The sequence below is a fragment of the Hemibagrus wyckioides genome, linkage group LG09, assembly GCF_019097595.1.
Source record: "Hemibagrus wyckioides isolate EC202008001 linkage group LG09, SWU_Hwy_1.0, whole genome shotgun sequence".
In the NCBI taxonomy this organism is placed as follows: domain Eukaryota; kingdom Metazoa; phylum Chordata; class Actinopteri; order Siluriformes; family Bagridae; genus Hemibagrus; species Hemibagrus wyckioides.
The window spans coordinates 18234063-18256847 of NC_080718.1; the positions used below are offsets into that span (position 1 = coordinate 18234063).

Genomic DNA, 22785 nt, shown 5'->3' on the forward strand with positions numbered 1-22785 from the left:
TGGCTTCTGTCTACGTTTACAGCCGTATACTGTCGCTCTAAATAGTATGGTGTTATAATAGTATGATGGCCTAGCCTCCTTTCATACTGTTTAGTGCTGTAGCATGCGTCTGGGAAGTAGTATACTGCTAACAGTCTTTCCTGGGCAATAGTAGAAGTTGGCACCAACCTTCACTTTGGGTGGCTTTACATAGTCAAGTTCACAGGTTTCAGAAAAAAGAACAAGAAGAGGAAATGTCTTCAAAGCAGCACTGAACAGGTCAGTCAGTCATTTATGGTGTTTTTATTTTATTTTTATTTTTGTAAATTATCTTTAATTGTTTGGATAAGGTACAACCTGTCTTACTCCGCGTAAATACACAGGAAGTTAAATGACAGGATCTCATGTACTCTTCGTCTAACTATTCTCATGATCTAGTCTGGTTTTCACGACGGTTTCACTGGTTATACTGTTTGTTTGTTTGTTTGTTTGTTTGTTTTTTCAGTCAAAACGAAATAAAATGATGCCTCTTTAAAGATCGTTGAGCTGACTGACCTAGATGTAATCTATGAACTTAAGCCCATATCTGATTCTGAGATTAATAAAGCGATTTCTTTTGGGCTCTTCATCTTCATCTTGCTCTTCACTTATTTTTTTTTATCTCCACTACTGTAATTAAGTATCCTGTTTCATTATATACCCCATATTGTTCATTTTGGCCACTTATCACTTTAATGTATAAAAGATAAACCTTTACATACAATATCGATAAAAATGTTGTGATTTAGATCACCTTACACAAACCTTTTTTTTGTGTTTAATTTAATTTTTGACCTGCTCGTCTTTTCCATTTGTAATTACAATACCTCAAATTGGCTTTGGCCTATTGTGTATTTAGGAAATATACTAGTTAAGGCCAATAAGGCCATGACAGCATGGATGGACAGTTTTTGATTCAGCAGACAATAGCACTTGCAAAATTATTAACACTGCTAAAGATGGTTTTAAAGTTATGAATACTTTTAGGGGCAAAAAAATATCTCTTTAAGGAACGTAGACGACTATTAAAAGTACAATTGCGTCTGAGACATTATTTGTCTCCTATCTCAACATTTGTGTCTGAGACTTTATTTCCTATTTGCCATAAATAAATGCACACTTGAATACATGAGTGACTGATATGTAAATGCCTCAAAAACTGCCTCAAGTCAATAGTGGGAAAAATATAATAAGATATAAAAGAGACATAAGTTGGACTAGAAGATTTGCTTATGCTGATGGGTTTATTCCATGTTCCATGCCTGTTTTCTCTGAAGCAATAACTGAGAGGCTTGTCCAAACCCTAAAATATCCAAACCTGAATTTTCACTATTATACTTTCCCCAAACCAAGACACAGTATTTATAAGTACAAGAAAATGCTTATTTGTACATATAAAATAATGTATTTTCTTTGTTATGTCACAATAAAGGAATTAGAATTTGCTATAGCCTTACATTGCAGTACATAGACCATGTGCCGTTTAGATGATGATGAAGACTATGAATTATACTTTGTAGTGTGCTTAGCCAAAAACCATGTTACATAAATAGAAAACATTTTATTGTGTGCAGCAACCACACTGTATGTGTCAAAAGTCAAAGGCCTCATTAGCAAGAGACCGTACTAGAAGTACTACTAGGTGCTCATGCTGTATGTCTTGTGTACCACTTCAGTCTTCTGTAACACTGGAATTGTACCTAATTACACCAGCTGGCAGGTTGGATGTGTCTGTAAAGGGTTGCAGCTTCTTTTCAGTTTTAATACAATTGGAAAACACCATAACTTAACAGAGAAATCTTAACAGACATCTGTGTGTGTGTGTGTGTGTGTGTGTGTGTCTATAGTCCCACATGTCAGTATGTCATCACTGGGATCTGGCAAGCAGTGAATTCCTACACCAGAAATGCTTAATGGCATAATATCTGTTGTTAATATATTGTAACATGACGTTTGTACTGTTGCTACAAAGAGCAACAGCCTATAATCAGATCTGCTGAGCTGCTTTTCGTTATTTAGCTATATTTTGTTAAGATTTTGCTTATTGTGCTGTTTTTTTTTCTGACACAGTGCAACAGATCTAAGTGAAGTGAACAGGAAACCAGCTCTGCATTTCTTTACTTCAGTGAGATTCTATACTGGCTCTTTGCCACAATAGTTCTTTTAACTTGGTTTGTTTTGTCTAGTTGCAGGGAAAGAAATTAGATATTAAAAAACACAACAATAAATCCTCTTCACCAGATACCTAATGACGTTTCTTACCAAAAATATGGTCCCATGTGAATAAAATGGTTTCACTTCCTATTGTCATTGTCATATGTCTTTAAAAGGAATATACATTGAGGGAAAATAAGTGTTCTGAAAATTTTTTTTGTCATTTCCCAAACTTCCAGTGCATACATCCACTTCAAATTCACACACAAATTTACACAAGCATAAACAAGTGCACAGATTGGCTCTAACATTAAAACCATTGTGTGTAACTATTGTGTAGGTCTCTCTTGTAACGTCAAAACCGTTCTGACCCATCAAGACAAGGACTACACAATACCTCTGAAGGTGTGCTGTGGTATCTGATGCTAAGCCACCAAGTCCTTTAAGTTGCAAGGTGGGGCCTACAAGGATCTTTTTGTCCATCTCACAGATGCTTGAACTGAGATCTGGGAAATTTGGAGGCCTAATCATCATATTGATCTCTTTGTCATGTTCCTCAAACCCTTCGTGAACAATGCTTGCAGTTTGACAGGGAGCATTAACCAGCTGAAAGAGCCCACCTGCTGATTTGGAAATGCTCTGACCTGGTTGTCTTGCCATCAGAATTTGACCCTTGTCAAAGTAGCTCAGATCCTTAAACTTACAACATATCAGCTTTGAGAACTGACGTTTCACTTGCTAAACACAGTGGCAGTCCGTATTTCACACCTACGCATTCACTGGTGTCCTTCCTGAATTAATCCACCTCTATACCATCATTATGACACCACGGCATACTAATCAACTGTTAAATAGCAAAGTACAAAATGAAATTAGGCTACAGTATTTCACACCACACAAGGAATAGTCAATATTATTATGGTCACTTTTCTCAAAAAAGATGATGCATGCAACAAACTGCTCCGGAGGATGCAGCATCCGAAATGAGATGCAATGAATATAGAAACAATGTATATGGGCGGGTTGCTGCCTCTGACTACTCCAATTATCCAATCAAAGGACGGGAAACTGCTGACATAATCGTATGCCTGCTAGATGGCCCCAGTGATGCCAACTCGAAATCTGATTGGTTAATGTAACAATTTCATAGCCACTTATTTTAAGCTAAGGGCGCCTGCACTATTGATTCTGAAGGCCTTAAGGCAGATTTCTTTCACCCTGGCAACACATGATGACAGCCACTGGCTGAAATGTGATTGGATAAATACTCTTATCATAAATATACACTACTGGAAGCAGCGCAACCGAGAGAAAAGCTATGAAATGTAGAGAATAGACTATTGGGAATAATTTAATACACATTCATGGAAAAATATATTAAATATATTAAAATGCAAGTCAGTGATTCAGATCACTGCTGTTTAGGCCAGCAGAAAAGGCCTTGCTGGCCCTGACGGCCCACCACTGGCTAAACATTCCCATTGTTATGAGATAATCACTGTTATTCACCTCAGCTGTCAGTGGTTTTAATGGTCAGTGTATATGTTAAAAAACATTTAGACACTTTATTAAGAAATATATATCACTGTTACCTAAAAATAAATACATTTCTAGATATAAATGCTGCAAAATTGTTCTCCTCCAACTATGGTGCAATGATAAAAAGTGATGCCGCTATTTGAGAAGATTTCATGCAGCAAATAGCACTCAATCATTGGCAATAATTCAACCAACAAAAAAAAACCGTTGTATGTGTAATCCCAGGAACACCATAGTCACAGTGGAGCATAGAGATGGGAGCATCATGGGGCTGCATCATTTTATGGGTCTGCAAAAGGTATTGTCCATCAAACTTCATCAGTGGAACTTGGACTGAGATATATATTAGAGGAAAATTTAATCAGCCAAGAAACTGAATATGGATTGTCAAAATAACCAGAGAAAGCTTGGCAAGGCTTAATCAGTTTACTGACTAAGTCACTGAATCCCATTGAAAATTTTAACTTTAATAGTATGAGTCCAGCAAAGGGAATAATTGTTGAAAACAGTTTGCCAAGAGGAATAGGTTAAACTGATCCACAATGCTGCAAAAACACAATTACTAATGCTGGTTCCTAATGCTGGTTAAATTTCTGGCATGTGAATACTTTTTGCCCTATCAATTTCATTTTAAAAATGATTAAATATAATTACATATAATTAAATATAATTACAGATTTCAAATATATTAGAAATATTCATAAGTACAAACTTAAAAGGGGATTTTTTTTCATCTAATGTTTATACAGGAAGTATTTTAAATAACCAAACCAAAAGTGTACAAATACCTATTTCCCCTCACTATAAATGTTCTCTGTGGGAGTCATGATGAGGTAGGGAGTCATGTGCTAACGTGTTGGAATATCAAGATTTATGTCAGTGAGCTTGACTTTTGTAATGCATGACATCTATTTTGCAACTCTTGCATCTTTATGCTTTCCTCCATTTCTTCGAAATGAGAAACACCACTCCCTTGATCTCTTCAAAGCTGTGAACAGCTCTTCACAGCTAAAACCTCTTGTTACCTCTTTAATGCAGATTTTGTGTTGAGATGAAGAGGCCCTTGTTATGACAGCCTATGTGGAGATGTCTGGAGACAACAGCACATTGTCCTGGAAACCAGCTCCTGGTGAACCCCAGCAGAAGAGTAAAGATTGCTCTGAAAATGCAGGCACTGTGAAGATCCTCAAAGTGTGCTTCATTAGCAACAGCTTCAATCTGGGAAAGAACTTTAAACTTGTAAAATGTGACAGTTCCTGGGAAATTAAGGTGGGTGTGAGTTTTTCTTTTGCATTTGATTGTACAAACTAAATCTTATTCTATGTAAATTTTACTATTTAAATCTTATCATTAGCTTATTATTATTAGTACTACTGTAATGGGCAGTTCTCATAGTGACTTACGAGGAGATTACAGTAATTGCCTGCTCCATTTAGACTGTGTGCATGTATTCTTACATTTATTCTTTATTGACGTGTTATTGAATAGCATCTTTAATATGTGTGCCTAAGAGTGACTTTGGTATGGAATTAACCAATATTTGGGGCACTGTTCAAATTCCAAATATGATAGACTTCATATAGGATTCTTAGCCAAATTATGACTGGTATGCTATATGCTAATCATGGATGTCACTGGTATTGTTGTGCTTCAGGCTATTATTCAGAGTATCTTAGAAAGTGGGAGGCTTGGTCCAAACATTAAATTCACTGGCTGCTATGGCTTGCGGCTTAAACACCTCAAATCAGATGAAGTGCACTGGCTCCATCCGAACTTGACAGTAAATGAGGTGGAGAAGAAGTATGAGCAGCAGCATGTGGAGGCAGAGTGGAGGTATATGCTCCAAACTTTTACAAGTTCTGCCACAATGCAAAAGATTTTTTCTTAGCTTACTGTGTCTCTTATAAATAATCAGATATGACTTGAGAATCCGGTACATCCCCTCTGATTTCTTGGCGAAGCTGAACGAAGATAAAACCACCATGCTGTATTTTTACCACCAGGTTAGTGTGGGGTATTTAAAAAAAATCCAGTGTTGTACAAAACATTGCACTAATACACAAATAACATATTTTTTTAATTATTATTATAATTTTTAAATCCCACAGGTCCGCAGTGACTACATGCAGCACTGTGCCAGTAGAGTCAGTGATGGCATGGCTTTACAGTTAGGGTGCTTGGAGATCAGGTACCAACATTGTGCGAAACATTGTGTGATCTGGATAATGTGTAATTTTGATTTCTCCGATTATTTCAGTTTTTACATTTTTAAATATCACAATTTTAAAAAATCCCACTCTATGTCACCCAACAGGAGATTTTACAAAGATATGAATGCCAATGGATTGGAAAAAAAATCTAATTTTGACCTGCTAGAGTAAGTTAGAGCTGAAAGCACTGACACATCATGCTTCAGTCACAGTCTGAATGACTGCTCATAAAAAAAACAATGAAAAACTGCAAAAGGAATGAACTGTATTCAACATGTTTCTGTTTTTTCTCAGGAAAGAAGTGGGCCTTGACTTGTTCTTTCCACAGGAGCTGATGAACAGTATGAAGGTGAAATGTACTTTTATTGTTTTTCGTTCCTGTAGGTTAATTATTCTCATTCTCACTTTGGGATTGATTAGTTGCTAATTCATCCTTTCTTGTCGGGTGACAGCCCAAGCAACTCAGGAAATTGATCCAGCAAACATTCCAGCAGTATTCATCTCTGAAGGAAGAACAATGCATTATGAAGTTCTTTGAAACTTTCTCAATGTTTTCCAGCTTCGATGAGGAAGTTTTCCCTTGTGAGCTAGTGGTGAGACCTCTTTAATGCTGCTTTTTTTAAAATTTCTTCCCACATCCTTAATTTTAAATAGCAGCTATGATTATGTAGAGTTTTGTTCAGAATACCCAGACCATTCTGCTCTAATGCTTTGTCCTGTAAGCTATCCATTTTGTTTTTATATTATATAGCTATATTTTAGTGAATGTTTTTCCAAATTTAGATGAGTCTAATAATAGTTTATGATATTACTACTCATATCCTACATGCCAGTGTGCTCAACAGAGTCATTGTAATAAATGTCTAACTGCTTTTGTTCCATGTGTGCAGCAAGGATGGAGTTTAGCTGTAGACCTTGTTATCAGTTCTAAAGGCATTTGCCAACGCATTGACAAGAATTCAACGGTATGTGTTGTACTTTTCATTTCTGTTTGTTTCACGCAAAGCATTTATGTTAAGATTTACATCTTTGACAATGCACAAAGCAATTTTCAATGCCAGTGCAATAAATGTGATCTTTATTATTTAACTTTGTTATCAAGAGTGCATTATATTCTTTCCAGTGAGTTATACATTAACTGTATTGTTTAATACCTTTCCATAGCCCGTCTGCTTAGCTGATTTCAAACAAATTCAAAAGATCAAATGTTCCTCTCAGAATGATGGAAAGGCTCTGTTATATATCGAAATTCAGGGAGTTAAACAGGTAAGATTCATGATCATCGCATATCAAGCGGTATGTTTCTGAACTAAATGCCTGAATATCATTTTTTTTTTTTTTTTTTATTATTAATATTCAGTTTATACACCCTGTATTTTGTGTATTTTAGGTGTTAATGTAGTCAAGAACCAGGCTTGATCACGAAAAATGCTCATTTATTCATTTTAACCTAAAGCTTTTTTAATAATGTCAGATTAATTATGTTAAACCCACAGCCTTTGTCCATCAACACGGCCTCATTAGCAACTGCTGAGAACATGGCTGACCTCATAGATGGTTATTGGCGGTTAGGAAGTGGAAAAGACACATCTTTGATTGTGAGATCAAAAAAAGGTGAGGGAGAGAGTCGCTGTTTTATGTTTGATGTGTCATCTGTAGAATCTGAACAGGACGCCATCCTCATCTTGAATTAGCTAAAACATTGCATTTTGTTAATTATCATGTAGAAGAAAGTTTAACATATTATTTTCCAGACAAAGAAGCTAGACTTTCTCTACCTCGTATTCCTCATAGGTGAGTAGTGCTGCTACCTCTGTATATACACATTATTTATGATGCTCAGTGTTCAAGGTTTATGCCATATAAATGATTTATTGTTTATTTTCAGTCAAAGAAAGGAAGGTACCTCAGCCCACAGAGCGAGCATGAGTATGTCAATAGTTTCTTTCATTTTGGAGACATTTTCAATAAAGTTTTAAGTACTTACAGAAGAATGATGAGCACTGCTTTATAACTTTTACAGACTCAGACATATACGTAGAGATACCCGATCAAAAGACTGAAACAGGTATGTGCTATATTGGACAATCTTACATATCCTGTTAATATTTGATATGGCTTTGCTGATGTTAGATCCAATGAAGTTTCCTTTAGACAACTAAGAGCTATAATCCTCCTTGTTCTTTAGTGGACAAGCATAGCATTTCAAGAGACAGCATTGTCCTCGGGCGGCTCCTGGGTGAAGGTTTCTTTGGGGAGGTTAATGAAGGGGTTTACAAAAGCAAGGTGAGTAATTCATGCTATTGAATTAAAATCAGTACATTACATTTTTATTTGAAGTTTCAATAAACATTTCATCACAACAAATGTCATTTTGTCATACGCTCAAACAATAATGATTAAAGACAGATTAAAATGTGCAAAGAGTGACAATGCTTTCCATTTTGGATGTACAAGTGTATTCTTTCACAACGGAAGTTGTTTGTAGCCCACAATGTCTAAAATGTTTGAGCACAAAAGCAGGCACCTTACAGTGACTCAATGCAGGGATTTTGAGCGGGGATTAAACACTCTCGAACACTTTCGATAAAGACAAATGCGTTTAATTGAGAGGTAATGATTGACTGAAACTTCACACATGTAGCTGAGTCATACTGGTTAGGTTGTTTATAGACAATATTTCTTCTAGCCATAGAAAACAAGTTCATTTTCTTCCAACTCTCTACCAACATTTTTACAACCTCACCAAGACTAATTGCTAAAACCAAAAAAACCACAGTGTGCATTCCCCAGCCATTTATTCCTCTATTTGTGCTAGAAATCACGGAGTCTCTTAGGATCAGTATCTACAGGGGAACCAATACAAAGAGTATTGATAATTTGAAAGAATTTTTTTTTTCATATTACTTCCCAAAAAATTATCTCTCAGAATGTCCCAAATGTTTATTTTTAACACCAATCAACTTATTTTGCCTTACAAAGATACCATCATCATACCATGGAGTAGAAAAAAAAGAGTAGTGCCTAGGGAAACCACTGTATCTAAACAGAAAAACTGACCACAGAATGTTTCATGTCTAGCATGTGTGGATTGAATGAAGGTTTAATTTTACTTTTACTTCAGCTCCAAATGTGATTTATATTAAGCAACAATGCGATGTATTTGATTATGCCAATTCATCTTTTTCATTTTATGTGTGGAATGTTCACTTTAAGGCTAAGCTATATGTGTAGATATACAATGCATTTAAAATGCATGTATAAATACATGCAAAAACATCCTCACACACCATTTCACTTGTATATTAAGGCATGCAGTTATGAAAGTGAGAGATGTAAAGTTTGGACCTGTTGACGGCCCCAGGGAGTTTAAAGAGTTAACTCTATGCCAGAACACATTTACTGCTGGCTTTAAATGAACATAAGAATGCAGTATGAACAGGATGTACCTAAATAAATATACCATTGTATTGCAGACAGGAGAGAGGGTGAGTGTTGCAGTGAAGACATGCAAGGACTGCTCTGCTGATGTCAAAGAAAAGTTTATGAGCGAAGCTGGTAAAGCCTTTTTCATTTTGGCATTGTAAAGAAAGTTACGTAATAAAAATGAACCAAACAGTGATAACTTATGTTTTCTGACAGTAATCATGAAGAAACTTGATCACCCCCATATTGTGAGACTGGTTGGAATCATCGAGGAGGACCCAGTGTGGATTGTAATGGAGCTTTACCAGTATGGAGAGGTAAGAGAGACAGCTAATAATGGAAAAAAAAAAGACTTATTTCTAATTTCTAAACTACTACTGGCATCTGTTGAGAAATAAAGTCTTGCTCATGACTCATTTAAACTCATGCTCATGACTCATTTAGGTATTTGTTCCTAACCCTACCTTTTCACAACACATTTCCTTTAGCTAGGAAATTACCTGATCGAGAACCAGCAGAAACTGGCCAATGTAACCCTCATCCTGTACAGCCTGCAGGTCTGCAAAGCTTTGGCGTACCTGGAGGGTGTGAATATGGTACACAGGTATGGACTCATACCTGATACACTGTTTAAAGGGAGAGGTGTATATATTCTAAGACACTCTGGATTTCTGATGCAATATTAATGTATTCAATGGCACAAAGTTGTCTGATGTAACTACATACAGTATGTGCAGCTGAAACACATTGCTTGGTTGCAGTGTTTTTGTGAACCACCCACAAGTTAGTTACATTTATCACTTCATCACAGATCACTAATCACTAAAACCCACAGAAAAACAGTTGTGCATGAGCTCACAGTTAGTTTGTTCTACTTAACTGTCTACAAGAGAGACCACATACAACAGAAGTGCTACTCTAAGAACTAAATATTTAATAAATAGTTTTATACAGAAAGTACAGAAAAATATGTCAAGTTTAGAAAAGCGTAGCCAACAGACTGGAACAGAATTCTGTACTGGTTTACATACACAGTTATAATTATAAGTAATTCTAATGTGCTTAACGTGGCTGTTGTAATCACACTTCTGTCACATGACTTCCTGTTCATCTAATGGTGTTTTATATACAAGTGACAGAGAAAAGCTATAGAAGGTACTTTCCATTTAAAAGTTTTCAGACTTTGTACGCAGACAATATTTAGGCTCTTGAGCGTTGTGGTTTTTTAATGTGCAAAAAAAAAAAAGTTTATATAGAAAAGGCCATTTGTACCACCTTCTTCTGTGTTTGTGGTTTTAGAGACATTGCTGTAAGAAACATTCTGGTTGCTAAACCAGATTGCGTGAAGCTGGGTGATTTTGGCTTGTCTAGATACATAGAGGAAGAAGAGTACTACAAAGGTAAGTTAAATATAACAGTGGCATATCTACAATCACTACATTTGCTTTTACCATTATTCATTGTTTTAGACACCTGAAGTTGACAGTTTAACTGCTGGAATTTGTGGAGCATTTTCACTGACTTAATTTCACTGCCAACCACTAAACCCTACATTTTTTTTCTCCATTTGAAGCCTCTGTGAGTCGAATGCCTATCAAATGGATGGCTCCTGAATCTATTAACTTCAGACGTTTTACTTCAGCTAGTGATGTCTGGATGTTTGGTAAGCAAAAGTTCTGTTATTGCTACAATTGATGCCATTTGAGATACAGTGCATACTTTATTTGCTAAAAAATTATGGAAATAGTTTACTACAAACTTTACTAAAAACTAGGGAAACAGAAATAATATATGAATATGTACTGTTTTATGTGATATTGTGTAGTGCTTAACCTCTCTTTAATAGCACTAATCAGTATGCTACTTTGGCTTTCAGCTGTGTGTGTGTGGGAGATCATGAGTTGGGGTCAGCAGCCTTTCTTCTGGCTGGAGAACAAAGATGTCATCATACAGCTGGAACAGGGCATGCGGCTGCCCAAGCCTGAACTGTGCCCTCCTGCCCTTTACTCCCTCATGACATGCTGCTGGACCTATGACCCCAAAGAGAGACCCTCTTTCACTGAACTCGTCTGTAAACTCAAGTAGGACTTGCTGACACCATGGCTGTAGACTTCTATGAGAAAACTTACATGATAAGCCTAAAATTTTCCTTGTGTTTGTTAGTGAGGTCTACAAGATGGAGCAAGAGCAGGCAGTGGAAGGGCAAAGGAACAGAACACGTCTCTCAAGGATGGCCAGTTGTGATGCTCCACCTAAGGTGCCTTTCTCTTTTATCCTGTCTTTTTTAGTTCTATTCGGTGTTCAAAACAGAAGACTATTGCCTCAGTACCTTGTTGCCTATGCTGTGCCATATTTCTCATAGGACAGCAATCAATATGTGTATGCTTTCTTTAGAAATCAGACAGAGGTAGGCACCTTAGAATGCAGCAATTCTTTATAAACATTTTATTCAGAAAAATGTTCTGAAAAATACAACCATGGGGCTTCAGCTACATATCAGCTTACATTTTTTAAAAGTCTTGGGTACACCATTCAGATGCAAAATCACAGGATTTTTTTCTTTGTTGTCAAATGTAAAAATAAAAGCAAAGCGCAATTTAAAAATTAAAATATATTAGTTTGTTGAATTTTGAATGAGAAAATGGCAAGCATTGAAATGAACAGCTAACAGAAGTCTAGTAAATTACAAAAATATATTGCTGCATGAACAGTCCTAGTAGTAATGATCCTATTTATCATTGCAAATATGTAAATTAACACTATGACTTCCATCCTCAATATTCAAAAAAAAAAAACCATATCAAATTGCACATGATCCAGAACATCCTATTTGTTTTTAATATCCTACATTGTTACTTGTGTACAATAACTTGACAGTAGTCAAGCGATACTATACTCTTGAGGTCATATAAATGTGTGTGCAGGATATAATACATTTCAGTGCTGTTTGCACTTCCTTTTCTGCAGTCACATGGCATGGTGAAGGTCATCATCAGCGGGCTCTCAAAATTTGATGAATATTTCAATAGTTACACAAAACTGCTTAAATTAAATTAAAACATTATCTGAGGTTAGTTTACTTTTGTGTTTTATCAGTTAAACTAGTTTATATATTTTGAGTATTCTGATAAATGCTAAAATTTAATTGTTGCCATATGGCAACAACATGCGATAACTGAACTGGGGTGCAATTCATGAAATATATGTCCCAATAAGGCCGAAGTGCTGGAGGTTTACCACTCATGATGGTGTGAACCTGAGGGCTGTCACTTGGTTCAACAACCACTCTGTCACACTTTGGAGCAAATTCTGAGACACGTGCAGAGACAAAAAAAAGCATAGGAGGAGTGGATCTTCTTGATTCTCTAATTGCTAACTACCACACCAAGGTCCACTCCAAGATGTGGTACCATCGGATCGTATTCCAGCAACACTGACCACAGGCCCTTACAAGGAATTGAGAAAGGAAGATGTAAGGTGCTTGGATGCAAGGGCATTGTGAGGACCAAGTGCCTAAAGTGTTCTTTCTACCTCTGCATCACAAGTGAGCAGAACTACTTCTTGGAATTTCACAAGGGGGTGAAATAGAATTAAATTAGGAAATAGCATGGAGGGTTAGAATGACAGTAGGATTAAAATGTAGGACATAAAAAGATCCACAATGAAAATACAAATTGGTTATACTTGTCCAATGTCTTTTAGAATTGTGACAAATTTCACCATCTTTCTGCGTGGTCATACCTGTGTTATAATCATATTATAAATACCATACATTAACAGTTTAACAACACTAATTTTTGTTGATCTAAAATTAAGTCATGAATTTCATTAAATAAAATTAAGATATGTATAATCTTTTGTCTATAGAAGGTGTGTTTTCTAAGAAAAACAAGACATTATGATACTTTTCACCACTGCACATTATAAACTACCTCCCTAAAAAATGTTTTAAAAAATTTATTTGTATATTTTTATTTCTTTAACTAATTTAATCAATAAAAATTGAAAAAAAAAACATTTTTTTGATCTAAATATAATAATTCATGCAGTAGAGGGTATTCCATGCAAAAAAGGAATAACATTATTCATCTATTAATCTGTCATACTTATGTATTTAATATTTACAAATGGCACAAATGCCATTCCATATTTAAATGTCTTTACACCCTAAAAATTTCAGCGTGATATGGTTACGTCAAACTGGTAGACAGTGGTGCAGGACATAATACTGTCCCTCACTTAAGTCTAGATCATACGAGAAGAAAGAAAAGAAAAAAAGAAGAAAAAACAAACATCTTTTTTTCCACATGCACATAACTTCCTCACAGCTTCTCCCAAGTCTATAGTTTTGGTTGAAGTCTGAATAGGGATGTGCACAATTTCACTATTAAACCATCACCTCATGAACTAAACTCAACTATGAAAATGACCCAGAGAAGCAGCATTCTTAATATTTTAGACGCAGCCCCTGTCTCAATTCACCTCTGACTTCAGAGGAAAAAGATGTGGTGAACTGTTTTTTTTCTTTCTGTGCTCTTTTATAGCCATCAAGACAGAGAACCACAGACTTTAACACTATTAACCCAAGATTACACACTCAGGTATACAATTTTCTATTTGTCACTGCTTGATAATACTTTAGTATTTACAAATTGAAATGCATTCCATATCGAGCTGAAATGTGTAATGTTTGGCAGCTATTTTGTTATCGTAGCTACAAGTTATTGTTTCAGCACTTCCTGTCAGTTCAACTTCATGCCATTGCATTTGTGCTTCAAGCTTTAAGTGTATGTAGCTGTCTGTCCATCTGTTTGTGTGTGCGTGTGTGTGTGCGTGTGTGTTTGGGGGTATGTGTTTTTGTAAATACCACAATCAAAAAGCCCTCTCGATGTGTGGGAGATGTGGTTTGCATATGTATGCTCATTCTTTTGCGGCCAACTTTCCAGCTCCCTGACTATCTGTGTGCTAGTTTACCTGCGTTCGCTCGCCCACCAGGCTTCCGATCAACTCACAGCAGCACAATGACCCTGCCTATGTCCCCGCGGCGCTGCAGCGTGGGGGTAAGAGTCATGTTTAGAAAGACTGTGAATGCATGGACCATACACACAAACTTCTGTGTCACAAATGAGATATAGACACTTCATGTGAGAAAGCTGAAGTGATGTTTTATCAGAGAGAAATATCCTTTTTAAGCCAAATCCTTTATGCTTTTGTTCTTCTGGAGGTTGGCAGCACCATCAAATGCGCATGATTGTGCCACCTTTAATGCATGCCTCAGGTGGAATGACTCACATTCTTTGCTTTAAAGATCCTACGTTACATGTCTGTATTTCTTTACTTTTACAAGGAACGGAGCTTTGGATGTGAGCCATCTAGTGTAGAGGATGCTCAACGACTGTGGGAGTTGGACAAGCAGCATATGGAGGAGACTCTTCGGAGGCAAAAACATGAGATGATGGCAGACAGCCAATGGCTTGAGAAAAAGGAGAAACTGCTGGTGAGTAAAAAACCCCTATATGACTACAGTGTTTTCATAATCCTTCAAAACTGATTACCATCAATATTGAAAAATAGGAAGTACCTGAATATGACATCATGACTCATCTTGACTGGTCTATATGCTATAGGAAATGATGAAGATATTTATGCAACATGCTTTGTTATTTTTGGCTATAATTGCAGCTACAGGAGTATTTTTACAAACTGCTAGACGTGTCATGTTCTGATTTCAGCAGTTCAATTCCAGTGTCCTTTTCTTTTAGGATCCAACAGTCCATAATGATGCACAAACAAAAATGGTAATGTCTTATCAACTTTGCTAAACCATTTCTCATTTATGCAAAACCCTTTCTCTTGAATCTCTTATAAATAGCAGATATTTAAATGATCTTTTAATTTAATTTGATTTTAATTTCTTATAATGTTTATTGTCTTCTTGTTGTTTTTCAGACACCAGAAACAGAGACAGGCTATGGTAAGTGAACATTTACCTGAATTATAGGAGGCATGGTTCCATTTCAATGTTGGTGTTCTAGCAGTAGATATAGTTTCCTATCTCATTAATCAATTATCCACTAGTTACTGTTGTGTTTCCACAAAAAAATTGTTGCACAAAACTGTTGAATTGCTGTTTTACCAGGGAATTACAACACAACCCCTCTCTGTCTCACAGCTCAGTTTCAAAGTCCCCCGGAAAAGCCTCCCAGACGGATTGTGCAGGTAATCGCACTGTTAATCCAGCTAGCAAAGAGGACAGCAGCATCATCTGCTGAGCTCTTTGAAGCTATGCTTTGTACTTTTCCAAACAAGCAGCAGACACCAATCAAACAAGCAGGCTTTTACATAGAACTCACAGAGCAACCATTTGATGAGGCCAGAAGTCTGAGGCTGAGGCCAGAAATCTGCTTCTTGACAATAATTCTAAAGTGTTTAGCATTTATGTTGCATTATAAAGCTTACTACTAGATTGTGCAGGCCTGTTGTGTAGATTGTTGATGTAGATACTCTCATGGGATTTCCAAACTCACTTTTCCACTCATGTTGTCACTTAAATTAATGCTGATGTTTCTTGTCACTATCAGCCAGCTCCCACAGCAGAACTGGACCGCTCTGAAGATAAGGTCTACCACAATGTGATGGAAATGGTCAAAATGGTGATGAAACTCAAGAATGACGTCAACACACTTCCACCTTCTGAGTATGTTCGTGTTGTGAAGGTTGGTTCATTTTTCTTTAGCATGGACCCAAGCACTGACTATTAGCAGTGGCAAATTATACATTATCACTGGAAGTTAATACATTGTAATTATATGTTTTCACAGGAAGTTAAGAATATTGCGTTAAAATATGGTTGAAAGACCTGTCCAATTGTTTTTTAAGCAATGTACTTTTTTCCAGGATGTGGGACTGACTTTGCGCAACCTAATCCATAGTGTGGATGAGGTCTTACCAAGCCTGCATGAGTCAGTCAGGACTGAGGTAATATAAAATAGAGAAATGAAGCATTGATTTTAAATATGTTTCAGAACTATGTTTAGCTTGTTAATGAATTCATAAATATCACTGAAATATACACTTTGCTCTCTCACTTTTGGCATGTCAGATTGAAGGCACTCAGAAGTTACTGAATAAGGACCTAGCAGAGCTGATCAGTAAGATGCGGCTGGCCCAGCAGAACGCCATCACCTCTTTGAGGGACGAGTGTAAAAAGCAGATGCTGACAGCAGCTCACACATTGGCGATGGACTCTAAGAACCTTTTGGATGCTGTGGACCAGGCCCGTGTACGAGCCAATATCGCCAAACCTAAACCTAGCTGATTTGCTCTAGCCTGGTGATAGATTAACATTTCCCAAAGAGGTGTCACAGAAGCTGAGGATGCCTCACTAATCTTGTTTATATCACGTTGCTAGAAAGTAAAAGGAAGGAGATAGCAAGAGATTTTTGCCTCATCAATTTTAGCCTTTTATGATACAAAGGTACTGCAGTTATTTATGGTAACAGACTAGAATGAAAGCTGGGCTTTCTTTACAGAATATTTAAAATAAGACCTTTTTATTCAATATTGCTTCTAAATTGCTCATAGTCATTCTCATTTCAAAGGTACTTTTTCAAATCAGAGATTATTGTTGTTTTTTGTTTTGTTTTGTTTTACATGAAACAGAACAGATGCATTATCTAGAGTTTTCACATGAAAAGGAACCACCTCAGTTGTCAGGACATCAGATTATTGGAAATGTAGCATTTCTGTTCTGCCATCCTGCTATTTTTGTCATATTTTGTTATTTAAATTCTGATTAATCCCGTAAAAATATTTCTGAAATGTTTGCCATTTTGCAAATCAGTTGTTAATTAAAATTTCTATGTGTAACTAAACTGTAAATGTAGTGTGCACACCAATCTTTTACAGAAATGTTGCCGCAACAAACAGTCACTAACACACACCAGCAGGGGGAGCAGTAGTCACTCAAACAGTGCCACCTTAAGAAGACAGAAATCTTCCAATTTAATCTTTAAAATAAAGACACCATAATATTTATTGTAGTTTAACTGTACAATAGATTTATTCACAGAATGTTTAAATACTGTTCATTCTGTTTGAGTTGCAGTGGAAAGACATGTACACATTCAGAATTCTGAGCTATGTGAAGTAAAGCCCACAGGAAGCATGTTCTTAATTAAATGACAGTCGCAGCCCTAATCTGCTCTACCCTCAAGCATAGAATTGTTCCATTGCTAAAACAACATATTTTTTCCATATGGTTCATGACTGCGATTTCATTATATAACTCAAGAAATATCAAACATGACAGAGATTTTTCAATGGCTCTTTAAAGGTCTGTGTCCATTGAATGAAGAATGTCTTTTGATCTCTCAGGTGATTGCTGGTGAGAGTAAAAAGACATTCAGTGCAATGTGAACTGCATTACTCCTAGGCAGGGTCACATATACCTCGCCTCTTTCAGAAAGGTTAATTTTGCATATTATGTTGAAGGTTGTTCTTTCTACATGTGAGGAAGTGACAGAGCTTGGAAACAGCATTATATGAGGAAATGTCAGCTCACACAATGAGAGGTGAGGAGTGCTGTTCGCACAGGAGTGATGGGCAAAGTCACGCATGAGAGGATCTGAACTATTACAACAATTCAATGTGACCTCAGGTAATACCTGAATGAACTGATATACTCGGAACCACACTCGTTACATCACTGACATCGCACCCAAATATCCTCTGTACTGAAAAGGTCTGTAAAGTCAGGTTGTTAAAATTCTTTTAACGCAGTGAAGGCAAGAACTGAATCCAAAGCCAAATGCACGAAAAATGACTGTTCTCTCCTTTTAAAAATGCACTTGTCTCTAGGGCAGGTCTTGGCCCAGTTGTACAGGTTGAACATTGCTTAGAGGCCCGATGTCATTATCAGTAAGCCCATAGCAAGCAGCTAGATCATCCCCGAGAGCCAGGGAGGCAAGAAGAGGCCAACTGTCCCCAGCAGGCACACAATGATGAACATCCAGAGGAAGATGCGGTCAATCACCATTGCTACATATTTCCAGTCCTCCTTGACCTATGACAGAGGACATAAACCACAAAGCGGATTCCCACTTGGTAAGATGTGCAAGGCCATGAATGATAAGCAGGCTTTGAGAGAGGCATAGACTATGAAAACGGATCTATTCTTATGAAAGATTGATCAGTGATTAAAACTCAAACTCTTATTTATAAAACAGCTGATTTTTATGAAACATTCATTGCAACCTATAGCTCAATCAAAAACATGACAGGGTAAACATTCAAGATTTACTCACAGAGAAGTCTGTGTCCTCGGCACGCAGGTAATCAGCAATGTATTGCACTCCCTCTAAGGCCTGTAGTAGACCTGGGGAGTACGGTAATCTCGGCTCAGACTCCAGATGGTTCAGGTTGACAGGTTGTTGAATGAGGGTTATCCTCGGTCCTTGCTGTTGCATGTCACACTTTCTCAGTGAGGTCTCAGAGTCAGACAAGTTTAAAGATGTAGCAGGAGAGAACAAACAGGTGGCCGCATTGCCCTCCTTATTCCAGTGTACACCTACATCCACATCTGTCTCCTGCTGCAGCCAGCTTTTAGAGGTGCTGAGATTGGAGCACTGACTCAGAGCATGTTTCTTTTCTTGGTGCTGCCGGCGTGTTTGCCCAGGCTCTGGACGCTTCATGAAGAGAAAATGGGGGATGAAGCCCAAGAACACAGACTGAACCCAGCGTGGCATCTTGTGAGTACTGGGAGAGCGGTGGTGCACATTTAATACAAATACAGTGATGACGATGGAGAGAGTTACAAAAATCATGGTGAAGAGCAGATACTCTCCAATGAGTGGGATGACCAAAGATGTAGATGGAATAATCTCAGTGATGAGCAAGAGGAAGACAGTCAGGGAGAGGAGGACAGATATACACAGTGTGATCTTCTCCCCACAGTCTGAGGGCAGGTAGAAGACCAGCACAGTCAGGCAGGAGATGAGCAGGCAGGGGATGATGAGGTTGATGGTGTAGAAAAGAGGAAGGCGACGGATGATGAAGAAATATGTGATGTCTGGGTAGATTTCATGACAACAGTCATATTTTTTGGTGTTGTATGTACCCACAGCATTTACAATAGCCCACTCCCCACTTTCCCAGTAATCCTTCAGGTCCACAGTTTTCTCGATGCGCTCCAGATCAATTTTGGCTTTGTCATATGTCCAAGAGCCAAACTTCATTTTGCAGTTTTGCTGATCAAAGGGGAAGAACGTGACATCAATGCTGCATGAGCTCTTATAGATGGCTGGAGGCACCCAACGCACCTCCCCAGTGTAAAACAGGTGGGCTTTGGTCATGTGAGTCACAGCAAACTCACCATCTGCACTATGAGAGAAAAATCAGCATCTACAGCAATTATGCAGTGATGAGGTTTGTTAATTTTTGCATATTACCAGAATAAAAAATAAATCAAAGAAAATGTAATTCACATTTCACTATTAGCATGAAACGCTCCTTAACTCAAAATTAAACCAATATCTCATGTCTCTTACATTTATTTGTGCTGCTATCTTCTATGTGCTTCTAATTAGAGAGTACTCTAAACAATATGTGCTGTGGTTGCAGCAGAAGTTGCTTCTGTTATCTGATGTAACGGGACATTAATCCTTCTATTTTTAATAAGAGAGCAGATCTGCTTCACAGATAAAGTCCACAGTTCCGTAAATAGGCATGTCATTTAATGTTTCATTAGTTGCTTTAATAACTACGAAAGTGTTATTCCACGGCTTGTCTGTTTAATTTCACACACTCATGTTACAGAGGGGGAAAGACTTATGAACGTTGATATAACACTACATATTTCAAGATGCATACTAGCTAGAACTATGATAGGACTCGTGTTTTCATTCCTCATCATTTAACTACATACATATGTGGAACATATTATATTGAAATATTTACATATTTTTGGAGGATAATTTACTGTGACATGCTTCCTACATGTTTTATTTTTGCAGCACATTTGGAGAGCAAATGAGACTCACTTATTATATAGGACAATGTCTGGTACCCATATCAGCTCTGATGGCACCCTGATGGATGTTACATTGTCGTAATCCGAGGGCTTCCAACGCAGTTTATAGTCATTCCATTCCTGCAGTTAAAGAGACAGTTACATTTAGAACTGATGTAATCCATTTATAATAGGTGTGATTTTTGATGTACATAAAGCATTTCATTAATTAGCTCTCATATCAATCAATTTTGAAATGAAGTACTTTGGTTCCATTGTGAGCATTCTGTCAGGCATAACATTATGACCACCTGCCTAACATTGTGTTGGTCCCCGTTTTGCTGCCAAAACAGCCCTGACCCTTCGAGTCATGGACTCCACTAGATCCCCTTTGGTATGCTGTGATATCTGGCACCAAGATGTTAGCAGCAGCTCCTTTACGTCCTGTAAGTTGCAAGGTGGATCGGACTTGTTTGTCCAGCACATGCAACTTACAGGACTTAAAGAATACTTACAGGCCTTAAAGGATACTTTTGATAGATACTGACCACTGCAGACTGGGAACACCTCACAAGAGCTGCATTTTTGGAGATGCTCTGATCCAGTCTCAAGCCATCACAATCTGGCTCTTGTCAAACTCGCTCAAATCCTTATGCTTGCCCATTTTTCCTGCTTCTAACACATCAACTTTGAGGACAAAATGTTCATCTGCTGCCTAATATATCCCACCCACTAACAGGTGCCATGATGAGGAGATAATCATTCTTATTTACTTCACCTCTCAGTGGTCATAATGTTATGTCTGATCGTATAGGTTTATTACATTTGTAGTTTGTCTAAGAAAAAATAAGTTTTATATTTCACAGTCAAATATAAGGTGCACCACCTGCTTGAGCCATACGTTTGTCGTCATCATCTGATTTTTCTCGTCCTGCCAGGAAACAACAGAATCGGAGTAATTTCATTTAAACAAAGACAAAAAAAGAGACACAATAATGTCACTGTATTAAAATCTTTCAGACCACCAATCTACTGTATGTGATCAACATTCCCTTAAAGTTTAAACACAGCTAGAACTGAATTTATTCTGTTTGCCTGGTGTAACTGTGTAGGGGAAAGGCATACCACATCAATCAGCTGAGCAATTGAGAGGCCAAACTTGACAATTACTACATCAGTGATATTCATCACAGGTCTGGACCATTTATTGTAGGTACTGAAGAGTTTTTTAAAGAGCTTGTCCTCAGCATGAGCATGGGTCCAGTCATCTGCAAATAGATAGATTTTAAAAACTCAAATCTAAACAATTGTGCAGGTAAATGCACATTTAACATGATATATGGAATCAAATCAACAAGATCTGATCACTGTTATGCATGTAGAATGTTGGATAAAATATATACAGAAAAAATATATCTATGAAATAACTGGACAACAGAACAGAAAGAGCTGAAGATGTCAAAACACTCCAACTTTCTACTCAGTTTAAAAGTTCAGACCTTCTAAAATCCATACAATAGGGTATCAGATATTTGTCAAGTATATTTTTTTTACACACACACACACACACACACACACACATGAAATATGTAACTCGCATTACCAGCCTCACAGACACAGCAGAGCAACGGCGCCAAGAAGAGCAAAAAATCTCGTCCCATGTCCTTATCTAGTGCAATGTTCGATGCCAAGGTATAAATGATGTCCAGATGTCATTTACATGATGTCCTTAGTTGCGCTCTTCAGTTTAAGTGCAAGTGTCGCTATGGTTGCCAGATATTCATGAACAAAGCATCACAGCTTATAAGCTGCATTAAAACGAAAAAATGTCACAAAGTTTCACCGGGGTCGCAAAATATCCCTGTTTTTCTATGTGTTTTGTCAAGAAAAACTTATAAATGAATTTAAGAGAATGAATGAAAAACAACTCGTGCTGATTCCTCTAATTGGTCACAATTACACGAGAAAAGCGCGCACTTGGCAACACTGCCTCCTACTTTGGCTCTCGGCGCACCCGAAGAGGGGAAAATTCAGCCAATGAGCTACGAATGCGTTTCCATATTCTAATTAAGGGGAGGAGTTTATGTTTTCTGTGGGATTCCCTATTCAGTGTAAATAGACCTGGAGACCGTAGTACCTGTGAGTGGAGTTTATATCCTTAATAAAACCCATGGCACATTTTCACTTGCTGTCTGAGATTTGTGGACTAGACATTGTGATTTATTTATTTATTTAGAATAAAAAAAGTCTATACTGAGAACGCAATTTTTGCTGAAGGAGCTAATAGCAGGACAGCCTAAGTGATAGTCTGTTACTATATTTTCTCAGTGTTTTCTGTTTTCACACAGTTTGGTATTTTCGTGGTTAGAAATGAATGCGTCTGCATTAACAAGAAGAGAGCCACCGGAAGCCAATCTGCTGGCGTAGTTA

The 22785-nt window shown here is 37.3% G+C and overlaps 2 protein-coding genes across 3 annotated transcripts; one reads left to right on the forward strand and one right to left on the reverse strand.

Moving 5' to 3' along the window:
• Positions 1 to 25: 25 nt before the first annotated feature.
• ptk2ba (protein tyrosine kinase 2 beta, a) lies at positions 26 to 16956 on the forward strand. Of its 2 annotated transcripts, XM_058398353.1 has the most exons (31): positions 26 to 258; positions 4750 to 4980; positions 5366 to 5544; positions 5627 to 5714; positions 5820 to 5899; positions 6026 to 6088; positions 6216 to 6270; positions 6374 to 6514; positions 6812 to 6886; positions 7086 to 7187; positions 7418 to 7535; positions 7676 to 7715; positions 7810 to 7850; positions 7945 to 7989; positions 8110 to 8207; positions 9398 to 9479; positions 9564 to 9664; positions 9836 to 9951; positions 10647 to 10747; positions 10921 to 11010; positions 11224 to 11428; positions 11511 to 11604; positions 13892 to 13948; positions 14294 to 14407; positions 14695 to 14844; positions 15110 to 15145; positions 15297 to 15321; positions 15520 to 15566; positions 15929 to 16063; positions 16245 to 16325; positions 16450 to 16956. In XM_058398353.1, the coding sequence occupies exons 2-31, from the start codon at positions 4780 to 4782 to the stop codon at positions 16663 to 16665; spliced, it is 2976 nt and encodes a 991-aa protein (XP_058254336.1). In that variant the 5' UTR covers positions 26 to 258; positions 4750 to 4779; the 3' UTR covers positions 16666 to 16956. The 2 variants fall into 2 exon arrangements, with proteins under 2 accessions (XP_058254336.1, XP_058254337.1); XM_058398354.1 differs by lacking the exon at positions 14294 to 14407 and having other exon boundaries at positions 27 to 258.
• Positions 16957 to 17429: 473 nt separating this feature from the next.
• chrna2a (cholinergic receptor, nicotinic, alpha 2a (neuronal)) lies at positions 17430 to 22096 on the reverse strand. Its single transcript, XM_058399843.1, has 6 exons — positions 21959 to 22096; positions 21481 to 21623; positions 21242 to 21286; positions 20387 to 20496; positions 18653 to 19727; positions 17430 to 18411 (listed from the first exon to the last, which is right to left on the reverse strand). Exons 1-6 carry the CDS (start codon positions 22014 to 22016, stop codon positions 18286 to 18288), a joined length of 1557 nt encoding a protein of 518 aa, XP_058255826.1. The 5' UTR covers positions 22017 to 22096; the 3' UTR covers positions 17430 to 18285.
• Positions 22097 to 22785: the final 689 nt, after the last annotated feature.